The sequence below is a fragment of the Schistocerca cancellata genome, chromosome 4, assembly GCF_023864275.1.
Source record: "Schistocerca cancellata isolate TAMUIC-IGC-003103 chromosome 4, iqSchCanc2.1, whole genome shotgun sequence".
Lineage (NCBI taxonomy): Eukaryota > Metazoa > Arthropoda > Insecta > Orthoptera > Acrididae > Schistocerca > Schistocerca cancellata.
In genome coordinates this window covers 584,123,489-584,142,185 of record NC_064629.1, presented here as the reverse complement: position 1 = coordinate 584,142,185, position 18,697 = coordinate 584,123,489, and the positions used below count along the sequence as shown (strand labels likewise).

The 18,697-nt window shown below is 43.0% G+C and overlaps 1 protein-coding gene across 1 annotated transcript in view; it reads right to left on the bottom strand.

Annotated features, from left to right (window-relative positions):
* Window positions 1-18,697, bottom strand: part of LOC126183839 (relaxin receptor 1-like) — an 847,723-nt gene that overhangs the window by 227,483 nt on the left and 601,543 nt on the right. Inside the window, exon 10 of the mRNA XM_049926099.1 lies at window positions 18,505-18,576. Coding sequence (XP_049782056.1) covers window positions 18,505-18,576 — 72 coding nt within the window. The remainder of the gene's footprint in view (window positions 1-18,504; window positions 18,577-18,697) is intronic.

The following is an 18,697-nucleotide window of genomic DNA, read 5'->3' as shown; positions in this document are numbered from 1 at the left end:
AACTTTGTGGAGAACAACGTGTTGGTTAAAGATAACCAAATGAAAGACAATAGTCATAAAAAGTGTAAAAAGGGTTATAATAAGTGTTCAACACAGGGGCGACCAAGACATCGTTGAAGATGCGAAAGATTTATGCTACATTTTGATTCAGATTACAGAAGATCGCCGAAGTGAGATGGAATTAGTAGCAGATCGGTGGAAAAGATTTTTTTGAACCTGATGCAGTGTGTGTGTTCTCGTAGTAACGACGACAACATCTGGAAAAGTAATGTTTCTCTGTAGACGTCCGGACGAAATTTACAAGCCAGTTTGTAATGTATCTAAATAACATTAATGTGACGTGCATCTCTGAGAAGTATGTGGTGGATTAAAATGTACGGTATTTATTTGTTTTCTTGTTCAATACATACAGTACGAGATACATGCAATAATCAAGCATCGACGTAATATACTAACACTGCTGAAGGGAGACGAAATGGAATTATGGTAGCGGCTAAACCTTGAAACACCGGAAGCAAAGCTCACATTCTACGGGTCGGAGCGTGGAATGTTGGATCCCCTAATCGGGCAGGTGTGTTAGAAAATTTAAAAAGGGAAATGGATGGGTTGAAGTTCTATATAATGGGAATTAGTGAAGTTCGTTTACAGAAGGAACAGGACTTCTGGTTAGATTAATAAAAATCAGAAAATCAAATAGGGCTAATACAGGAGGAAACCTAATAACCAATAAGAAAATGATAACGCGTATAAGTTACTATGAATAGCATACTGAACGCACTATCGTAGCCACGATAGACAGCTCCGCCAATGCACTGCCCTTTTATACTTCGTGCAGCTGCCGCCATTTGTGTATGTGCTTATCGGTACCCCATGACTCGTGTCACCTCAGTGTATTCCGATTCATGTCCGTGTAGGCGACGGCTTTTACGTTGTCTAAGTGGAGCCACAGTGATGTAGGTGTTTTGAAGTAACCGTTATCTACACCAAACAATGTGACGTCGTAACCATACTCAGGTCCAAATCCGAAAGCAGGATCGTCAGTGAAGCACAGCACCTAGTAATGAAAGCACGTTGATTACTGAAACCAACGTACAACCGGAACTGAACTGCCTTGTGAACGAAGAGTGCTGCTATTTATACAAACATCGAATATTCCTGAATATTGAAACTGTAGAAATATCAGAAATTTCTAGAATCTTCAAGGAATGGTAAATACTATCAGGGGCGATTTAAAAGTTTCCGTTTGAAAGACGTACTATCCAGAATTGGTATGCCAATCAGGCAAATTCGCCATGAGAGTTGAGGCAATAATCCCACTGACACACGGGGTTGAAGATATCCTCCTTGTCATGCTACATGAAGAATTCTGTAACTACCTGCTGCACATCCTCGTCCAATAGGAATTCAAGGCCTTTTTTAAGGAACCGAAGACGTGATAATCGCATCGGAAGAGATGAGGACTGTAGGGCGGCTGCTCGAGTGTCTCACACTTGAGTTGGCGCTACTTCTGTGTTACGAGATTTACGATATGTCAACGTTGTAAGTAGGCTGTTTAGGTTTTTATGTTGGTAACGCCACGTAGTGCTCTGTATGAAAATCGCTGACTGCGCTGTGTACAGTCTGTGGCTGGTTGGACTCATTGTTGGACTATTTGCTTGTGTAGTGTTGGGCAGTTGGATGTGAACAGCGCGTAGCGTTGGGCAGTTGGAGGTGAGCCGCCAGCAGTGGTGGATGTGGGTAGAGAGATGCCAGAGTTTTGAGAGCGGACGATCTGGACGTGTGTCCGTCAGAAAAAGGAAATTTGTAAGACTGAATGTCATGAACTGATATATATATATATATATATATATAATGACTTTTGAACACTATTAAGGTAAATACATTGTTTGTTATCTGTCAAAATCTTTCATTTGCTAACTATGCCTATCAGTAGTCAGTGCCTTCAGTAGTTAGAACCTTTTATTTAGCTGGCAGTATGGGCGCTCGCTGTATTGCAGTAGTTCGAGTAACGAAGTTTTTGTGAGGTAAGTGATTCGTGAAAGATATAGCTTATTGTTAGTCATGGCCAGTCTTATGTATGGGTTATTGAAAGTCAGACTGCGTTGCGCTAAAAAATATTGTATGTCAGTTTAGTGATGATAAGAATAAGTAAAGAGAGAACTGTCTGAGTACGTTCAGTTTTGCTCAGCTGTATGAAAATCAAATACCGTAGACGTTTACCAGCACAGTCATTCTTAATTTTTGAAGGGGAAGTTTCAATGTGCGTTATCATGAAGCAGCAGCACCCCTTCTCGGTGGGTTTTGAAAGATACGCTGCCTCATAGAAATTCTTCATTCTCCGAGAGATGTCCTTCGATAGCCAAAAAAAGGAAAAAAAGAACAGCACGTTGGTCCTGTTTGAACGCATTTGGTAATAACGTCGCCATAGTTCACATTTCCGCATTTACCGTACACACGTTGAAAAGTCACAAATGCCACACTAATCCATTGTCTACATGTCGGTGCTTGTAATCCCGCGTAGGAGTCGCACTACGATACAAATACGTGCAGAAATGCTCTCAAACAAAAACTTTTCAATCGGCCCTCATAAAAAACAAATATGTATTATTTATCGGATTGGAACTGGAGACCCGCAGCCCGCCAGCCAACAACGCTTACCGCTGCACCACAGTGCGCGCAGCGTAGCTCACGGCAATATACACTCCTGGAAATGGGAAAAAGAACACATTGACACCGGTGTGTCAGACCCACCATACTTGCTCCGGACACTGCGAGAGGGCTGTACAAGCAATGATCACACGCACGACACAGCGGACACACCAGGTACCGCGGTGTTGGCCGTCGAATGGCGCTAGCTGCGCAGCATTTGTGCACCGCCGCCGTCAGTGTCAGCCAGTTTGCCGTGGCATACGGAGCTCCATCGCAGTCTTTAACACTGGTAGCATGCCGCGACAGCGTGGACGTGAACCGTATGTGCAGTTGACGGACTTTGAGCGAGGGCGTATAGTGGGCATGCGGGAGGCCGGGTGGACGTACCGCCAAATTGCTCAACACGTGGGGCTTGAGGTCTCCACAGTACATCGATGTTGTCGCCAGTGATCGGCGGAAGGTGCACGTGCCCGTCGACCTGGGACCGGACCGCAGCGACGCACGGATGCACGCCAAGACCGTAGGATCCTACGCAGTGCCGTAGGGGACCGCACCGCCACTTCCCAGCAAATTAGGGACACTGTTGCTCCTGGGGTATCGGCGAGGACCATTCGCAACCGTCTCCATGAAGCTGGGCTACGGTCCCGCACACCGTTAGGCCGTCTTCCGCTCACGCCCCAACATCGTGCAGCCCGCCTCCAGTGGTGTTGCGACAGGCGTGAATGGAGGGACGAATGGAGACGTGTCGTCTTCAGCGATGAGAGTCGCTTCTGCCTTGGTGCCAATGATGATCGTATGCGTGTTTGGCGCCGTGCAGGTGAGCGCCACAATCAGGACTGCATACGACCGAGGCACACAGGGCCAACACCCGGCATCATGGTGTGGGGAGCGATCTCCTACACTGGCCGTACACCACTGGTGATCGTCGATGGGACACTGAATAGTGCACGGTACATCCAAATCGTCATCGAACCCATCGTTCTACCATTCCTAGACCGGCAAGGGAACTTGCTGTTCCAACAGGACAATGCACGTCCGCATGTATCCCGTGCCACCCAACGTGCTCTAGAAGGTGTAAGTCAACTACCCTGGCCAGCAAGATCTCCGGATCTGTCCCCCATTGAGCATGCTTGGGACTGGAAGAAGCGTCGTCTCACGCGGTCTGCACGTCCAGCACGAACGCTGGTCCAACTGAGACGCCAGGTGGAAATGGCATGGCAAGCCGTTCCACAGGACTACATCCAGCATCTCTACGATCGTCTCCATGGGAGAATAGCAGCCTGCATTGCTGCGAAAGGTGGATATACACTGTACTAGTGCCGACATTGTGCATGCTCTGTTGCCTGTGTCTATCTGCCTGTGGTTCTGTCAGTGTGATCATGTGATGTATCTGACCCCAGGAATGTGTCAATAAAGTTTCCCCTTCCTGGGACAATGAATTCACGGTGTTCTTATTTCAATTTCCAGGAGTGTAGTACAACAATGGCTGTCTCGTTACGTAGTCATAACACTATAGCATTATTTAACAACGGTAACGAAACGTACGTACCACAAGCACAATGGCCAAAAAATCTGGCATCTTTGAAGCATCACGCTAATATCGTGAAACACCACCTCTATCCATGAAATGGCCTGAATTCGGTGATTTGGAGAGTCCACAAGCTCCTTCAGGTGTGGTAGATCCAACGCAAGCCACTCATTGCTGATCAGATCCTATTGTGCTACCAGACTGCACAGATGTTGAGAATTACTCAAACCACGTACGTATTCGTGCAGCTCTGTGAACATGAGTATTGTCATCTTGGAAGACGGGAGTATCCGCATCAATCTCATTAGGAAGAGGCAGAAGAAAGCCCAACTCTTAGGCACCTCCGAAGTTGAAATAAGCTTTTAGGTTAACGGTTAGGGTAACCTTAATGATCAGACCAAGTCCTGGTACGGAGAACACCCTCAAACCGCCACAGAACCACCTCCGCACACAGAGGGGCGGTGCAGGCGAAATCGCGGCTCCTCGGACCGCGCAACATGTCTAGTGTGATTTACTGTCCAGTTTCTGTGTTATTAGGCCAAGTAAAGACGTGCAGCTCCTTTCTATAATTCTGTCACGTCCCTTCAACCCATTTTACTGATCCGATTCCATGCGACCTCGACATTTCTCTACCATCAGTTACGACAACGGCGCTGGATCACATGACTAACTTGTACCAATTTTACACTATGTGTAACGTTATAAAACGATCAGTATGCTCTTTTAAGGGGTGTGTAATATTGCATCCGGTAACTTACATTGTGTGAAATGGCTGTATCCACAGATACTCCCCGACCAGACCGCAACTGCACGCACACCCGTGTCCCACGGGTGGCCTAGATTCAGGCGTCGTCCCGCTATCGCCTCAATAGTCTGCAAGTCAGGTACAGCCATCAAATAAAAATATTGAAACAACGTGAAAAATGCATGCTTGAATGTAAACGCTTATGCTAGCCAAGCTTGTGGGTTTTGATGATGTACTTCATCACGAACAGAATGTGCAGTGTCCTCAATATGTTGCAAGTGTCAGTTATAGTCAGAACAGTGTTCGTGTAGCTGTGAGTGCATTATGTCAGAGCTAAGTGAATTAGAAGGTGGAAAAATTGCGGGTGTTTCCTTAATTAAGGTAGCTGAAGTGTGTGGTGTTTCAAGAGGTACTGATCAAATTTTTATATCGCACACACGGAAAGCAGAAAAAAATTCATCCGCTAAGTCACGACGCGAACGAAATTGTGAGTTGATTGCTCGTGACGGACGGTCGTTGAAGAGGATTGTGACAATAAATAAGAGAATGACAGTTGCAAAAGTCACAGCAGAACTGAATGTGGCACTCGTGAACCTTGGCAGCACCAAAATAAAAGGAAGACAGATCCACAATCAAGGAATTGCAGGGAGAGCTGGTATTTCAAAACCACTAATCAGTGATAAAAATGTCCGTAACAGGAAAACGTAGTGCCGAAAGCATAAAACTTGGAATATGGAGCAATAGAAGGAAATCATTTGGTCGGATGGATCTTGTTTCACACTGTTCCCAACTTTCGGCCTAGTTTATGTCCCAAGAGTGGAACATTGTGGGGGTTCGCTGAAGATTTGGGCAGTCATATGGTGTTATTCCATCAGCCCCATGGTTACTGTGCAAGGTAGTATTACTCCTTAGCATTATGTGACCATTTTGGCAGATCAGGTCCATCCTATGGTAAAATGTTTGTTCCTCAATGGTGATACTGTGTTCAAGACGACAGAGCCCCTATTAAAACAGCTCGCATAATCCATGACTGGTTTTTGTGAGCACGAGGATGACCACCACAGTCACTAGGTCTCAATATTATTGAGTCTTTGTGGTCTACTTTGGAGAGAGGGGAGCATATGCGTGATCGCTAGGCACCTCCATCATTGATATCTGAAACTGCATGAAGAATTAATAAGATTCCCTTGAAAACCACACAGGTGTTATATTTATCCATTAATAAACGACGGGAAGCAGTTTTGAAAAAATGGTTCAAATGGCTCTGAGCACTATGGGACTTAGCATCTGAGGTCATCAGTCCCCTACAACTTAGAACTACTTAAACCTAACTAACCTAAGGCCATCACACACATCCATGCCCGAGGAAGGATTCGAACCTACTACCGTAGCGGTTGAGCGGTTCCAGACTGAAGCACCTAGAACTGCTTGGCCACACTGGCGGGCTAGCAGTTTTGAATACCAAGCGTTTTCATACACCGTATTAGGCAACGTAATGCGTTTTGCTTTTGGTCTTTCCATATTTTTGTCCGTCTCCTGTACGACGACAACAGTTTCGGTTTGCAAGTCAGCACAACAAAACTGTTATGGCTGGAACTTACGATGCCACCTCTGGAGGTGTGTCGTTTGAGAGATACAGAGGCGAGCGAGTGTGCCCGGACTTACCATATTTCACTACTAGTAGCGCCACGTCACCATACCGCGTCTGTGCGTACGCAGAAGTATTGCACAATAATTAAAAATGAAATTAAAAAGTTAAAGTTGCTTTTTCAAACTTTATCATAATATGCTTTAGTGTAATAATGTTGAATCTGTCAAGTCTCAAACGTAATACTTACGTGAGCCCATTAAGCTACCTCTAATTGTTTTCGAGTAATTTACTGAATTTGGAACAAAAACGTCCTTATTTGTAGTAGATTAAGAATCTATTATATTAATGCTAGAACGCTTTTGTTACAGCACATGATAAAACCTATTAAATAATACAGCCATAACAAGTTTTACGACTTTGATGTTAATAACAAGCAATACAAGGTCATGTTCTACTGTCAGTTCCGTTCTAAAAATGCTAGAAGGCAAAGCTTTAATGCAGGCGAGCTAAACCCTTTTCTGTAATTTTAACCAATTTACCTACATGCATAGAAAAGTTACGAAGATTTTAAATTGATCCATAACGATGTTATTAATTATTGTGTCCGAGAAAGCGGCCATTTAGAGACTGCTATCGTGGGCATAGGGCGGATGACAGCAGGTGTTCCCTTGGCCGTCTGCTGTGCCACATATACAAGTACAGCGCGAGAGGCAAGAATAGGAGCCGCCCAGAGTGGCCGAGTGGTTCTAGGCGCTTCAGTCTGGAACCGCGCGACCGCTACGGTCGCTGGTTCGAATCCTGCCTCGGGCATGGATGTGTGTGATGTCCTTAGGTTAGTTAGGTTTAACTAGTTATAAGTTCTAGGCGACTGATGACCTCAGAAGTTAAGTCGCATAGTGCTCAGAGCCATTTGAATTATTTTTGTAGAATAGGATTCACTTCGCACCCAGCCACCGTAAAAACCGCGTCAATCAAACGCCGGAGTGCGCGCTGCCTCGGATGACGTCAGAAACAGGCTATTACAAAACGCTTATTTTTCAGTAATAATAGAAAGTGAACTCGCGAGGACTGTACACCGTCCTGGATCGCTTAGATTTCGCAAAAGTAACTGTTAGTGTGCCGCCCGTAATGTTAACAAATCTGCGTGGCAAGTGGTGACAATTATTTTCCACTTTTATGGCTAGCATTTATTATGATTGTCAGTTGTCAGGGCTAAAGACAATTTAGTAGGAACTTACCGTAGGGGTCGCCTCTGAACTGTTGATAGTGCTGTTTAGGATAGACAGATTTACTGTCAGTTTGAACATAATGTATGTCACAATGTTGTGTGTGTGAAACTTTACCAAATATATGTATCAATTTTCATTTATAATCGTAGTCCTGATCCCGCTGAGCAAATAGAGAATAGAAACAATTCTTTCAGTGGGCTGGACAAGAATGTGGACTTGCAGACCGGGAACTATGGTCAGTATGTTCTCCATAGTTTCCAGGCTCTCGTAAAAGACGGCGAACAATATTTACAATAATTCCAATTCCCTCCTATGTCTAATTATTATTAATCAACCCGCCGCCCCACACAGGCACTAATTTCCTCAGCAAGTGGCGTTCCAATCGATGGCAGAAGGTGCAACCAGTGCGGGACTATTTCCATCCTCAAGTCAAGCGCCTGAAAATAGTGAGTGCCATTCACCAGTACTTAGGCTGCCGCATGCCGCACGGTCTCCGAGAAGCCAGTCATCGTCGGGGTGTCATGATACTGTCATCACTTCCTGACTCATACCAGACCTGTACAGCAACCTGCAGTGTTATTTATTCCTATAATTCTTCCTTAATAAATAAGTTTCTTGCTAACAACAAGGGCTACATATATGTAAGGGGCAGTCAACTGAAAACCTAACGTGCGCCATAACACACACACTGCACGACAGGGGGACCCGGTTGTTTCTTTCCGATACTCTCACTGTTTTGGTAGGGGAAAAACATTGTGCCGCATCACAGTTGGAGGCGGTTGTTGGGTTATGACCTTAGTTGTAAGCGGATTGGTCTAGTGTGGTCGTCCATCTGCCGTAGTAGCGAACGGCCAGCTCCTACGAGTCGATTACCCTTCAGACAGACGTGTAGCAGGCTTGGCCTACATTCCTCGCCCGTACGCTGCACGGACTCGGGCGATCACACAGAAACAAGTTCCTTGGGCGGGGAACCACAATCGAACGAAGGCCACGGTTTAACGATTTGGTTGGGAAACACTGCTACATCCTCCGTTCAGCCTGGATCTTTCACCGTGAGATTTTCATATGTTTTGTGACGTGCGCGGAGTTGCAGAGTGCAAGAGTGGGTGCGGTTATGGATCGGTCAGCGGCAGACCGTGTTCGACGAAACAAGAATTAACGTCTCACCTTTTAGTGGGATAAATGTCTTAGCGGGGGTGGCTATTACTTTTGAATGGAACCATTCAATGGATCCGATGTCGCGTGTAGTCGGTTGTCATTTGACTGCCCCCATACGTCTAAAATACGAATTTATAAGAACCTCTGCGTGACTGAACATTGTTCATAAATAATATAATTTCGATATTTTGTTTTTTATGATTGTGTTTTGACTGAAACAAGGCACATAATAAAGTATAAAGTAAACGTCAGCTGATGGTGTTACATTATGTCATTTTCACAAAGCTTTTTATTACAGTACGTGGAAACATTTATACAATAATATATGATGGATATTTTGATATGAGTAAATAGACTTGTGTTATACAGCTATTCCATAAAAATCCACTGCATCGCAGTTCATAAAACGTTGCATGTAATAAGACATATGGATGTACACTGATGCACCAAAGAAACTGGTATAGGCATGCGTATTCAAATACAGAGATATGTAAACATGCAGAATACGGTGCTGCAGTCGGCAACGCCTATATAAGACAACAATGGTCTGGCGCAGATTACTGATGCTACAATAGCAGGTTATCAAGATTTAAGTGAGTTTGAACGTGGTGTTAAAGTCGGCGCACGAGTGATGGGACAAACCATCTCCGAGGTAGTAATGATGTGGAGACTGTGCGCCGTGAATATCAGGAAACCGGCAAAACATCAAATCTCCGACATCGCTGCGGCCAGAGAAAAATCCTGCAAGAACGGGAACAACGACGACTGAAGAGAACCGTTCAACGTGACAGAGGTGCAACCTTCCACAAATTGCTGCAGATTTCAGTGCTGGGCCATCAACAAGTGTCAGTATGCCAACCATTCAACGAAAGATCATCGATATCAGCTTTCGGAGCCGAAGGCCCAATCGTGTATCCTTCCTAACTGCACGAAACAAAACTTTACGCCTCGCCTGGGCGACATTTGACTATTGATGACTTAAGACGTGTTGCCTGGTCAGAGGAGTCTCATTTCAAATTGTATTGCGCGGATGGACGTGTACGGGTATGGAGACAATCTAACGAATCCATGGACTCTGCTGTCACCAGGGGACTATTGAAGCTGGTGGAGGCTCTGTAGTGGTGTAGGACGTGTGCGATTGGAGTGATATGGGATCCCTGATACATCTAGATACGACTCTGACAGGTGTCACGTACGTAAGCATCCTATGTGATCACTTGCATCCATTCATGTCCATTGTGCATTCCGACGGACTTGGGCAATTTCAGCAGGAGAATGCGACTCTCCACACGTCCAAAATTGCTACAGAGTGGCTCCAGGAACACTATTCTGAGTTGAAACACTTCGTTTGGCCACAAAACTCCCCAGAGATGAACATTACTGAGCATATCTGGAATGCCTCGCAACGTGCTGTTCAGAAGAGATTGCCACCCTCTCGTACACTTACGGATTTATGAACAGCCCTGCAGGATTCATGGTGTCAGTTCCCTCCAGCACTACTTCAGACATTAGCCGAGTCCGTGCCACGTCGTGTTGCGGCACTTCTGCGTGATAGCGAGGGCCCTACACCATATTAGGCAGGGTACCAGTTTATTTGGCTCTTCGGTGTATATTATGCCACATACAGATTAAAAATATTTGTGTTCATTTTTTTGGCCTTTTCACTAAATTTTGGTCTGAGACCTGTTATTACTTTGAACTATTTCAGTTTTGTTGATGATTTTCGTCAATGTGCTGCAATCACCGCCATTGTGATTAAGGGTTCACAGTCTCAAATGTATGTCCAACGTATGTCTTGTTTGTGCCAAGTCCTCAGTTGGTTAGTTAGTTTCATGTTCCTTGGATTGTTTGTATGATTAGTCTTGATGATGTGGAAAGAGTCATTTTAAATTCACATTACACATCCATATATAAATTTTGCTACATCCTGACCATTTACAAGTGTCTTATTGAAACACAGATGAGAATAACTAACTGTCGCTGTAAACAGTGAGATTGATATTGTCTCATATTAATAACTCCGAAGAAATCTGGGTGGACTTGGAGGCTATGTCATTTTGACAAGAGTAGACTCGCATTCAACATAACTGCTCTTGAAATCCCCGTCAAGCCATCCAGATTTAGCTTTCAGTGCTTTCTCTGAAAGGATTAACGCAAACGCCCGATTGATTCCTTTGAAACACATAGCATAGGGACTGCGTCACTTATCTCTCATTCTTTAGGATCTTGGTTCCAATCCCAGCCCATTCAGATTCATCTTTTCCATAGGTCCTCTAAGTAGCTTAAGGGGTGGTTTACTATCTTTGGACCGAAAAAAGCATCTTATTTGAGAATTTATTCTCGGGATGTGTGATGGATATCAATGTCAAATTGTGTCAAAATGTTAATTGATATCTCCTCTACCAACTGGAATGCTTTCGACAGGAAATGTCGAAGAGCAAAGGCGGAGGAGCCGTCGGAACGAAACAAAATTTCGATGTAGACTTCCACGAGCAATATATCACAGGTCATCCGGCTCGTCTGACATCAAAATTGAGTTGACGTTAGCGAAGTATGTAAGATTCTTTAGGAGTTGTACCTCCTTTAAGTTATTTGGACCAAATGGTGGCCATTTGAAAAAAAATAGGGTTTTTTCATCGATTTTTCGACCTCGTCGGCCAAGTAAAAATATTTATAGTCGATGGATCGGAATAAAAGTAGTGCAACTCCTAGACAATTTAGTTATCTTCGTCCGAAACAAAGAATCATGCCAGTCGGTTCGGTAGATTTGAAGATACCATACCGCGCGATAAAAAAAAAGTCATTTCGAGAAAAACGCATTTGAAGTTTTGACTACATATAAATGCAATATTATGCAACTTACGTTCAATCTGCTATTCTGAGTCCATAAACTAGTCCATTCTCTTCCTCATAGAGGGCGTTCTGCTCGATCTGGGCCATCCTACGCTGCTCCGGAGCCGCTCGTACGGCCGGTGACAAGCGGTTGTCGGCCGCTTGAATTCGGTGGTCGTCCGAATGCTTGGCAAACTGCGTCGAATAGAGTCCCAGGGTGACGTCCATCGTTGTCATGGTCTTCAGAATTGATGAATACCCTTCGTTGAAGCTGTTCACTGTCAGGAAATTCGCAATCTCCACACTCTTCGCACCAGAATGCAAATGCTTGAGGGCTAACTTCCAAACACACGCGTTCAAACTTTCATTTGAATTTTGTGTGTTTACTCCCAAGCACCGGTACAACAACTCGTCCTCCGAAAGGGCCTCGTAGATCGGATGAATCACTTTTTGAACTTCTTTGGAGAGCGGCTGGTCGTGTTGATAGTCGTCCAGATGTCCGGTAGCCTCTGCAATGCGCCACTTACACAAATTAGTTTCCCCAGCCGAACAATTTTGGTGTTGTGGGTGGTCATCCGTCGAAAACTTGTGGAAATACGTTGCCCAAATTGCCTTCTTCATCTGTTCCACCGAATTGGAATGCCGTCGGATTGCCAAGCCGTAGTATGTCGTAAGTTCCTTGAACACTTTATCAGTTTTAGTCATGGGCAAGCACTTACAATAATTTTTCCCCGCTACAAAGTCGAAATTCCCGAAAAAAAACTGGTGCGTGAAAAAGGCCGATTTCAGGCAGGTGCATTTTTTTGTTCAACCGCGAATAACAAACATTTCTGTTCCGTATTCGGAAAAACCGTTTCAGGGGTGGATTCTTAACACTTTTATCGAACCAAAAATGCAATTTAAAAAAATCGCTTTTTTGAACCAAAAGATAGTAAACCTCCCCTTAAGGCGAATGCCGTGGTTGTTCCTTTGAACAGACAAGGTCTGATTCCTCCCCCATCATTGTCCAGTGCGGGCCTTGTGTTACGTCTCATATGACCTTGTCGATAAAATGGTAAACTCTAAAATTTCTTCAACCTTTCTCGTAACTCGAAGGGCGAGGATTAGGGTCCGCCTGGGGAATGGATGTCAGTCTAAAATGTGCCGTCACCGTATACCTCTTCTGTATACCAGATTGTAATTAGTAGAAATTTGTTAGACTCTAATTTGGTGTGCGGTGTATCATCCAAATAGGTTTGTTTTTACAAAAGGTGCCCGACTTCTATAAATATCACAAAGATGGTTATGTGACTAAGTTGTCAAGAAAAACATCGCAAAAAGAAACAAAACGTAAGTTGTGTTCCAAATCGTATTGTGCAACTGCAAAGTAACATTTGACTGTATTTCTTGTCACTGGTTTATAGTACCGGGTGATCAAAAAGTCAGTATAAATTTGAAAACTGAATAAATCACGGAATAACGTAGATAGAGAGGTACAAATTGACACACATGCTTGGGATGACATGGGGTTTTATTAGAACCAAAAAAATACAAACGTTCAAAAAATGTCCGACAGATGGCACTTCATCTGATCAGAATAGGAATAATTAGCATAACAAAGTAAGACAAAGCAAAAATGATGTTCTTTACAGGAAATGCTCAATATGTCCACCATCATTCCTCAACAATAGCTGTAGTCGTGGAATAATGTTGTGAATAGCACTGTAAAGCATGTCCGGAGTTATGGTGAGGCATTGGCGTCGGATGTTGTCTTTCAGCATCCCTATAGATGTCGGTCGATCACGATACACTTGCGACTTCAGGTGACACCAAAGCCAATAATCGCACGGACTGAGATCTGTGGACCTGGGAGGCCAAGCATGACGAAAGTGTTTAACCATATCAAGGAAGCTATGCACTGTGACAGTAATCTCAATGAGAATGTGAAAAGAGAAGGATCTAATATCGTGGTTAATAGATAGACCTCACATCACATTTAACTTTGGTGTCTTACCTCACGCCTCGTTACACGAAATTCTGCTGTACTGTCCATTTACAATAATGACAGAGAAGTAGGTTAATTCGCAGTTGAAAGTGAAATGCTAAAGGAACAATTCATAATTATCCAGTATGATCACAATTACTATGATAAATATCATACGCATTGGTTGTCACCTTATTTTTACGCATATGTAATTCGAGTTAATAAAAGAAATCATGTAATACTTCCTGGCAGATTAAAACTGTGTGCCGCTCCGAGACTCGAACTCGGGACCTTTGCTTTTCGCGGGCAACTATTTTACCATCTGAGCTATCCACGCCCGACTCACGATCTCTCCTCACAGCTTTAATTCCGCCAGTACCTCGTCTCCTATCCTCTAAGGAGATACCTTCCAAGGAAGGTAGGAGACGAGATAGGAGACGACCTCTAAGGAGATACCTTCCACGGAAGGTAGGAGACGAGATATTGGCGGAATTAAAGCTGTGAAGACGGATCGTGAGTCGTGCTTGGGTAGCTAAGATCGCCGGCACGGTAGCTCAGCTTGTTCGGTCAGATGGCCAGCTGCCCTCTGTAATAAAAAAAAAAAAAAAACTGAGTGAACGGATGAACGATGCACTTCAACAGGTGCCATGGGAAGTCCGCCCCGAACAAATGCAACGAACAATAACGAATAAAATGAGATAGGCAAAAAAAAAAAAAAGGTAGAGCACTTGTCCGCGAAAGGCAATGGTCCCAAGTTCCAGTCTCGGTCTGGCACACAGTTTTAATCTGCCAGGAAGTTTCGTATCAGCGCACACTCCGCTACAGAGTGAAAATTTCATTCAGGAATCATGTAGTTTGACTTCTTGTAACATATGAATTTTTAATAGAATATTGTTAAACTTAAGCAACAACTTTTTCGCGATTGAGTTTGTAATGGGATAATCATGACTAGGACGCAGAAAAGGCATCGTTGTGCATCAGGTCAATGGCTCCTCTACAGTCACTCGTCTTTAAGTAACGTTCCGAAACGTTTCTCGTGCCAGTTTCTTGAAATGCTTCATTCAACGCTTTAGAGACTTCCGTGTAGGCGGAACATTTCCTCTGACTCACTAATGTCAGCACTTGGCTCGAAGAGCAGGATTTTCTCAGTATGTATCGGAAGTCATGACGCTTGAGTTTCTTAAGGAAACCGCGACTCCGACTTGCGCACATTTCAAGACCATAGTTTATTCAGTGAATGCTGCTAACACGGTAAGACAAATTACCGTCCAAACAGGTTTTGATGCACAAGAGACCAGAGAGCCACAGACATACCCACTGGATGGCACTTTACGTGCTAAACAACGTGCAAACTTGTAAGTGAATCGGACAGAGAAGGAAGCCGACTTTTCAGCGTCCGACATCTAGTGCCAGGGCTGCTGTAGCACTTAGAATGTAGACTCATGAAATGCCATTGATAAATTGCTCTTCATCGTGTGCAGCTAATACTACAGTAGGATCATGAACACTAATTACATCTAGAATTATAGCACTCATTTCTTACTTTGTCATTATTAATTCTAGCATCTTTCTAAAAATTATAACAAAATTGGAACAGGATACTCTCTTATCTTTAACTCTATTACATCCACCAGTCTCATTATTATTATTTTTTGCCTTTTTCCTAAATCATTTTCTATGGTTATAGATCTCGGTAATAATTGAATACAGTAATGTGGTTTTTAGTTTCGGGTTTGTGCAGTAAACACTTTTTAAAATAACAAAAATGATAATTTATTGTCAATAATAATAATAATAATAATAATAATAATAATAATCATTAGTAATAATAACCGTATAAAATGGAATGTAGTAGCTTCTAGTGAGCTGGTTGTATGTAAATACCAGCAACCAAGGAATAAATAAGGCTGATCTTATTACATAGTGTTGAGTAACACAGAAACTCAGTAGCTGCAGAGTAAAAGAAGGACGCTTGGTTCTGGGGGGTGTAAGACCCAGGTTTCACGAAGCAGTGTCACTCTATAAATATAGACCCTTCTATATATTTTTAGTATTTTACTGCGTTGGTTACTTACATCAAATATTTGACATTTCAGTAAAAAAAAGGGCAATATCTCAGTAAAATATTGACGTTTGCTGGTTTCCTAGTGAAAACCTACGTGCCGTACAGAGCAATGAAATTGGAACCCCAATTATTGTGACCTCTTTAATCACCACACTTTATGTACGTAATTTATAGTCGTGAAGTATCCATAAAAAAACATTTGACTTGTCAACAGTAATGAACGAATGCGAAAAGACGAGAGGTGATAGACACTTATCTGCAGCAACACTAGAGATGTACTATAGTAAGAAAGGGTTTTTTCGAATATAAATGTAAGGTGAGGTAAAATGGTCACACTAAAGGCGATTGGATGTTCACCAAATCATGGTTACTGAAAAAATCTTTCCGCTTACATGTACTGAATCTACATATCATCAGACTAAATATTTACAGTTAAAAATATATATATGGCGAGTAACACCTACACTATCCGGTGAAAAGTATTGGGGAGCAAAATAACTGACAATGGTCGAAGTAGAGAAGATATAAAATGTAGACTGGCAATGGCAAGGAAAGCGTTTCTGAAGAAGAGAAATTTGTTAACATCGGGTATAGATTTAAGCGTCAGGAAGTCGTTTCTGAAAGTATTTGTATGGAGTGTAGCCATGTATAGAAGTGAAACATGAGCGATAAATAGTTTGGACAAGAAGAGAATAGAAGCTTTCGAAATGTGGTGCTACAGAAGAATGCTGAAGATTAGATGGGTAGATCACATAACTAATAAGGAGGTATTGAATAGAATTGGGGAGAAGAGGAGTTTGTGGCACAACTTGACAAGAAGAAGGGACCGGTTGGTAGGACATGTTCTGAGGCATCAAGGGATCACAAATTTAGCATTGTACGGCAGCGTGGAGGGTAAAAATCGTAGAGGGAGACCAAGAGATGAATACACTAAGCAGATTCAGAAGGATGTAGTTTGCAGTAAGTACTGGGAAATGAAGAAGCTTGCACAGGACAGGGTAGCATGGAGAGCTGCATCAAACCAGTCTCAGGACTGAAGACCACACCAACAACAAATAATTAACTGAAAACCATCACAAAGGGACATAATAATGGATGATAGATGTGTATATAAAATTATTTAGAATTCAGTCTGTACTATTACGGCTGGTAAATTGACTTAAATATCTCTTATCGGAGAAAGTAGATCAAAAATGAACTGTTGGGAAAAATGGTCACCTAGCCGCATTTTCCGACGAGTAGCGTGGCTACATTTCCCGACTGGATGCCATGTCGCCATTTGTGATTCACGGGTGAAACTATCACACCGAAAGAAACAAAAAGGAACTGAATTTGCAAGCCAAAAGACCTTGTTTGAACACTGATATTGTAATAAAGTAATACGTTTAACTGAGGTAACAGGAATAATATAAATGACTCGTCTTACATGTTAGAACTAACCTGACCACATCCCGGTAGTCAGCAGCGCTGTTGAGGGCAAAAAATTGCAACGGACACTTTTCCGCCCTGGACACGTTATCCTACCTTTCCCTACTAATCGTTATACAAGAAACCAGAAATTCCCTAATTTCAAAAATATGCTCCCCTGGAATATTTATATTATTTTGGGTCAAGCATTGCTCGTGTTAAACCTGTGAGCCGGAGCAGGACCGCAACTCGAAACTGGATCCTTGCCATTCTTATGCAGTGCGCAGACAATTGTGCTCCCCGTACAAGCCTAGAAGCTTCACCAGGTCACTCTTATCTCATCACACAAGTAGAAACTTCTCACAAATGTTCATAACAGCTTATGCTTCACCCTACAAAGTACAAGGTAGTTGTAATTAAACTTTTGCTACTTCAATCAGTGTAGGCGGAAAACTAATTACCATATGGGTTCCCAACTTTATAGGAATGATGTTCAGACTGCGCCCTGCAGTATTTGCGTTGTTAGTAATGCTAGTGTGATGACTTGCCGTTAGACGCTGGTACTGGTATGGTGACGTAGGATGGAACCACAAGCATCACTGGTCATTACAGTCGCAGATAGTCAACATATGTCTGGACTAGGTGAGCAGCGCATTACTCGTAAAGCTTTTTTATCAAAACAGCAGTAATAGTGCTGCTGCTCTTCGTGAGCATCGACGCATTAAAGTAATACGGAGAGTTTCTCTATCCGCACAGGGGCTGAATAATATGATTGGGAAGTTTGGACTAACTGGCGATTTGGGAATTGCTCATGGGAGAGGCTGACGACCATTTGCAACAGAAACTGTTGAAGAAGTTACTACTTCCATGGCTGAGACTGCTGGATGCAATCAGTGATCTTCAAGTAGTGCACGAGCTGTGTAATGACAGCTGGACATTCCATGGTCCACTGTTCGAAAAATTTCACGGTTGTGAAATTATATCTTCAGTGCGGTTCCAGGCTGTCGTGGATGCACATTATCATCACACTGAGCAACTTTGTAAGCTAGAACGTAAGCGTAGCAAGGAATTAACAAACGTAACCCTGTCATGTGGAAATTAGAATGTGTTTCTTTTAGTGATTTCTATGTTATTTCTCTTCTGCATATCTTACAAATGTTTTCACAAAGTTTCATTGTCCTCCGGTCACTAGTCTTTCATGGGGCCTGTCAAGCAGCGAAAGGTTTATTGTCACAACCCTTAAGGCCTGTGTAACAACGTAACAATCGAGAGCTAAGGAATAATTATAAGATACAATTTAATTAAAAAATGTTTCGAGTTTCGTGCACAATACTTACAATCTGCTGAGGGTCCCGAGTGGTAAGAACACTCTGTTCTGTAGCGTCATGAGCTGGTTCTCTGATATATCTCTGAAAACAAACGAGAGTCATCTGTTAAAATAAATACATCTGTGTCTTACGATGCCTTGCGCCATTATGATATGAATAGTAATGTAGTTTTTCCTACGCATTAACATTAAATGCGAATAAA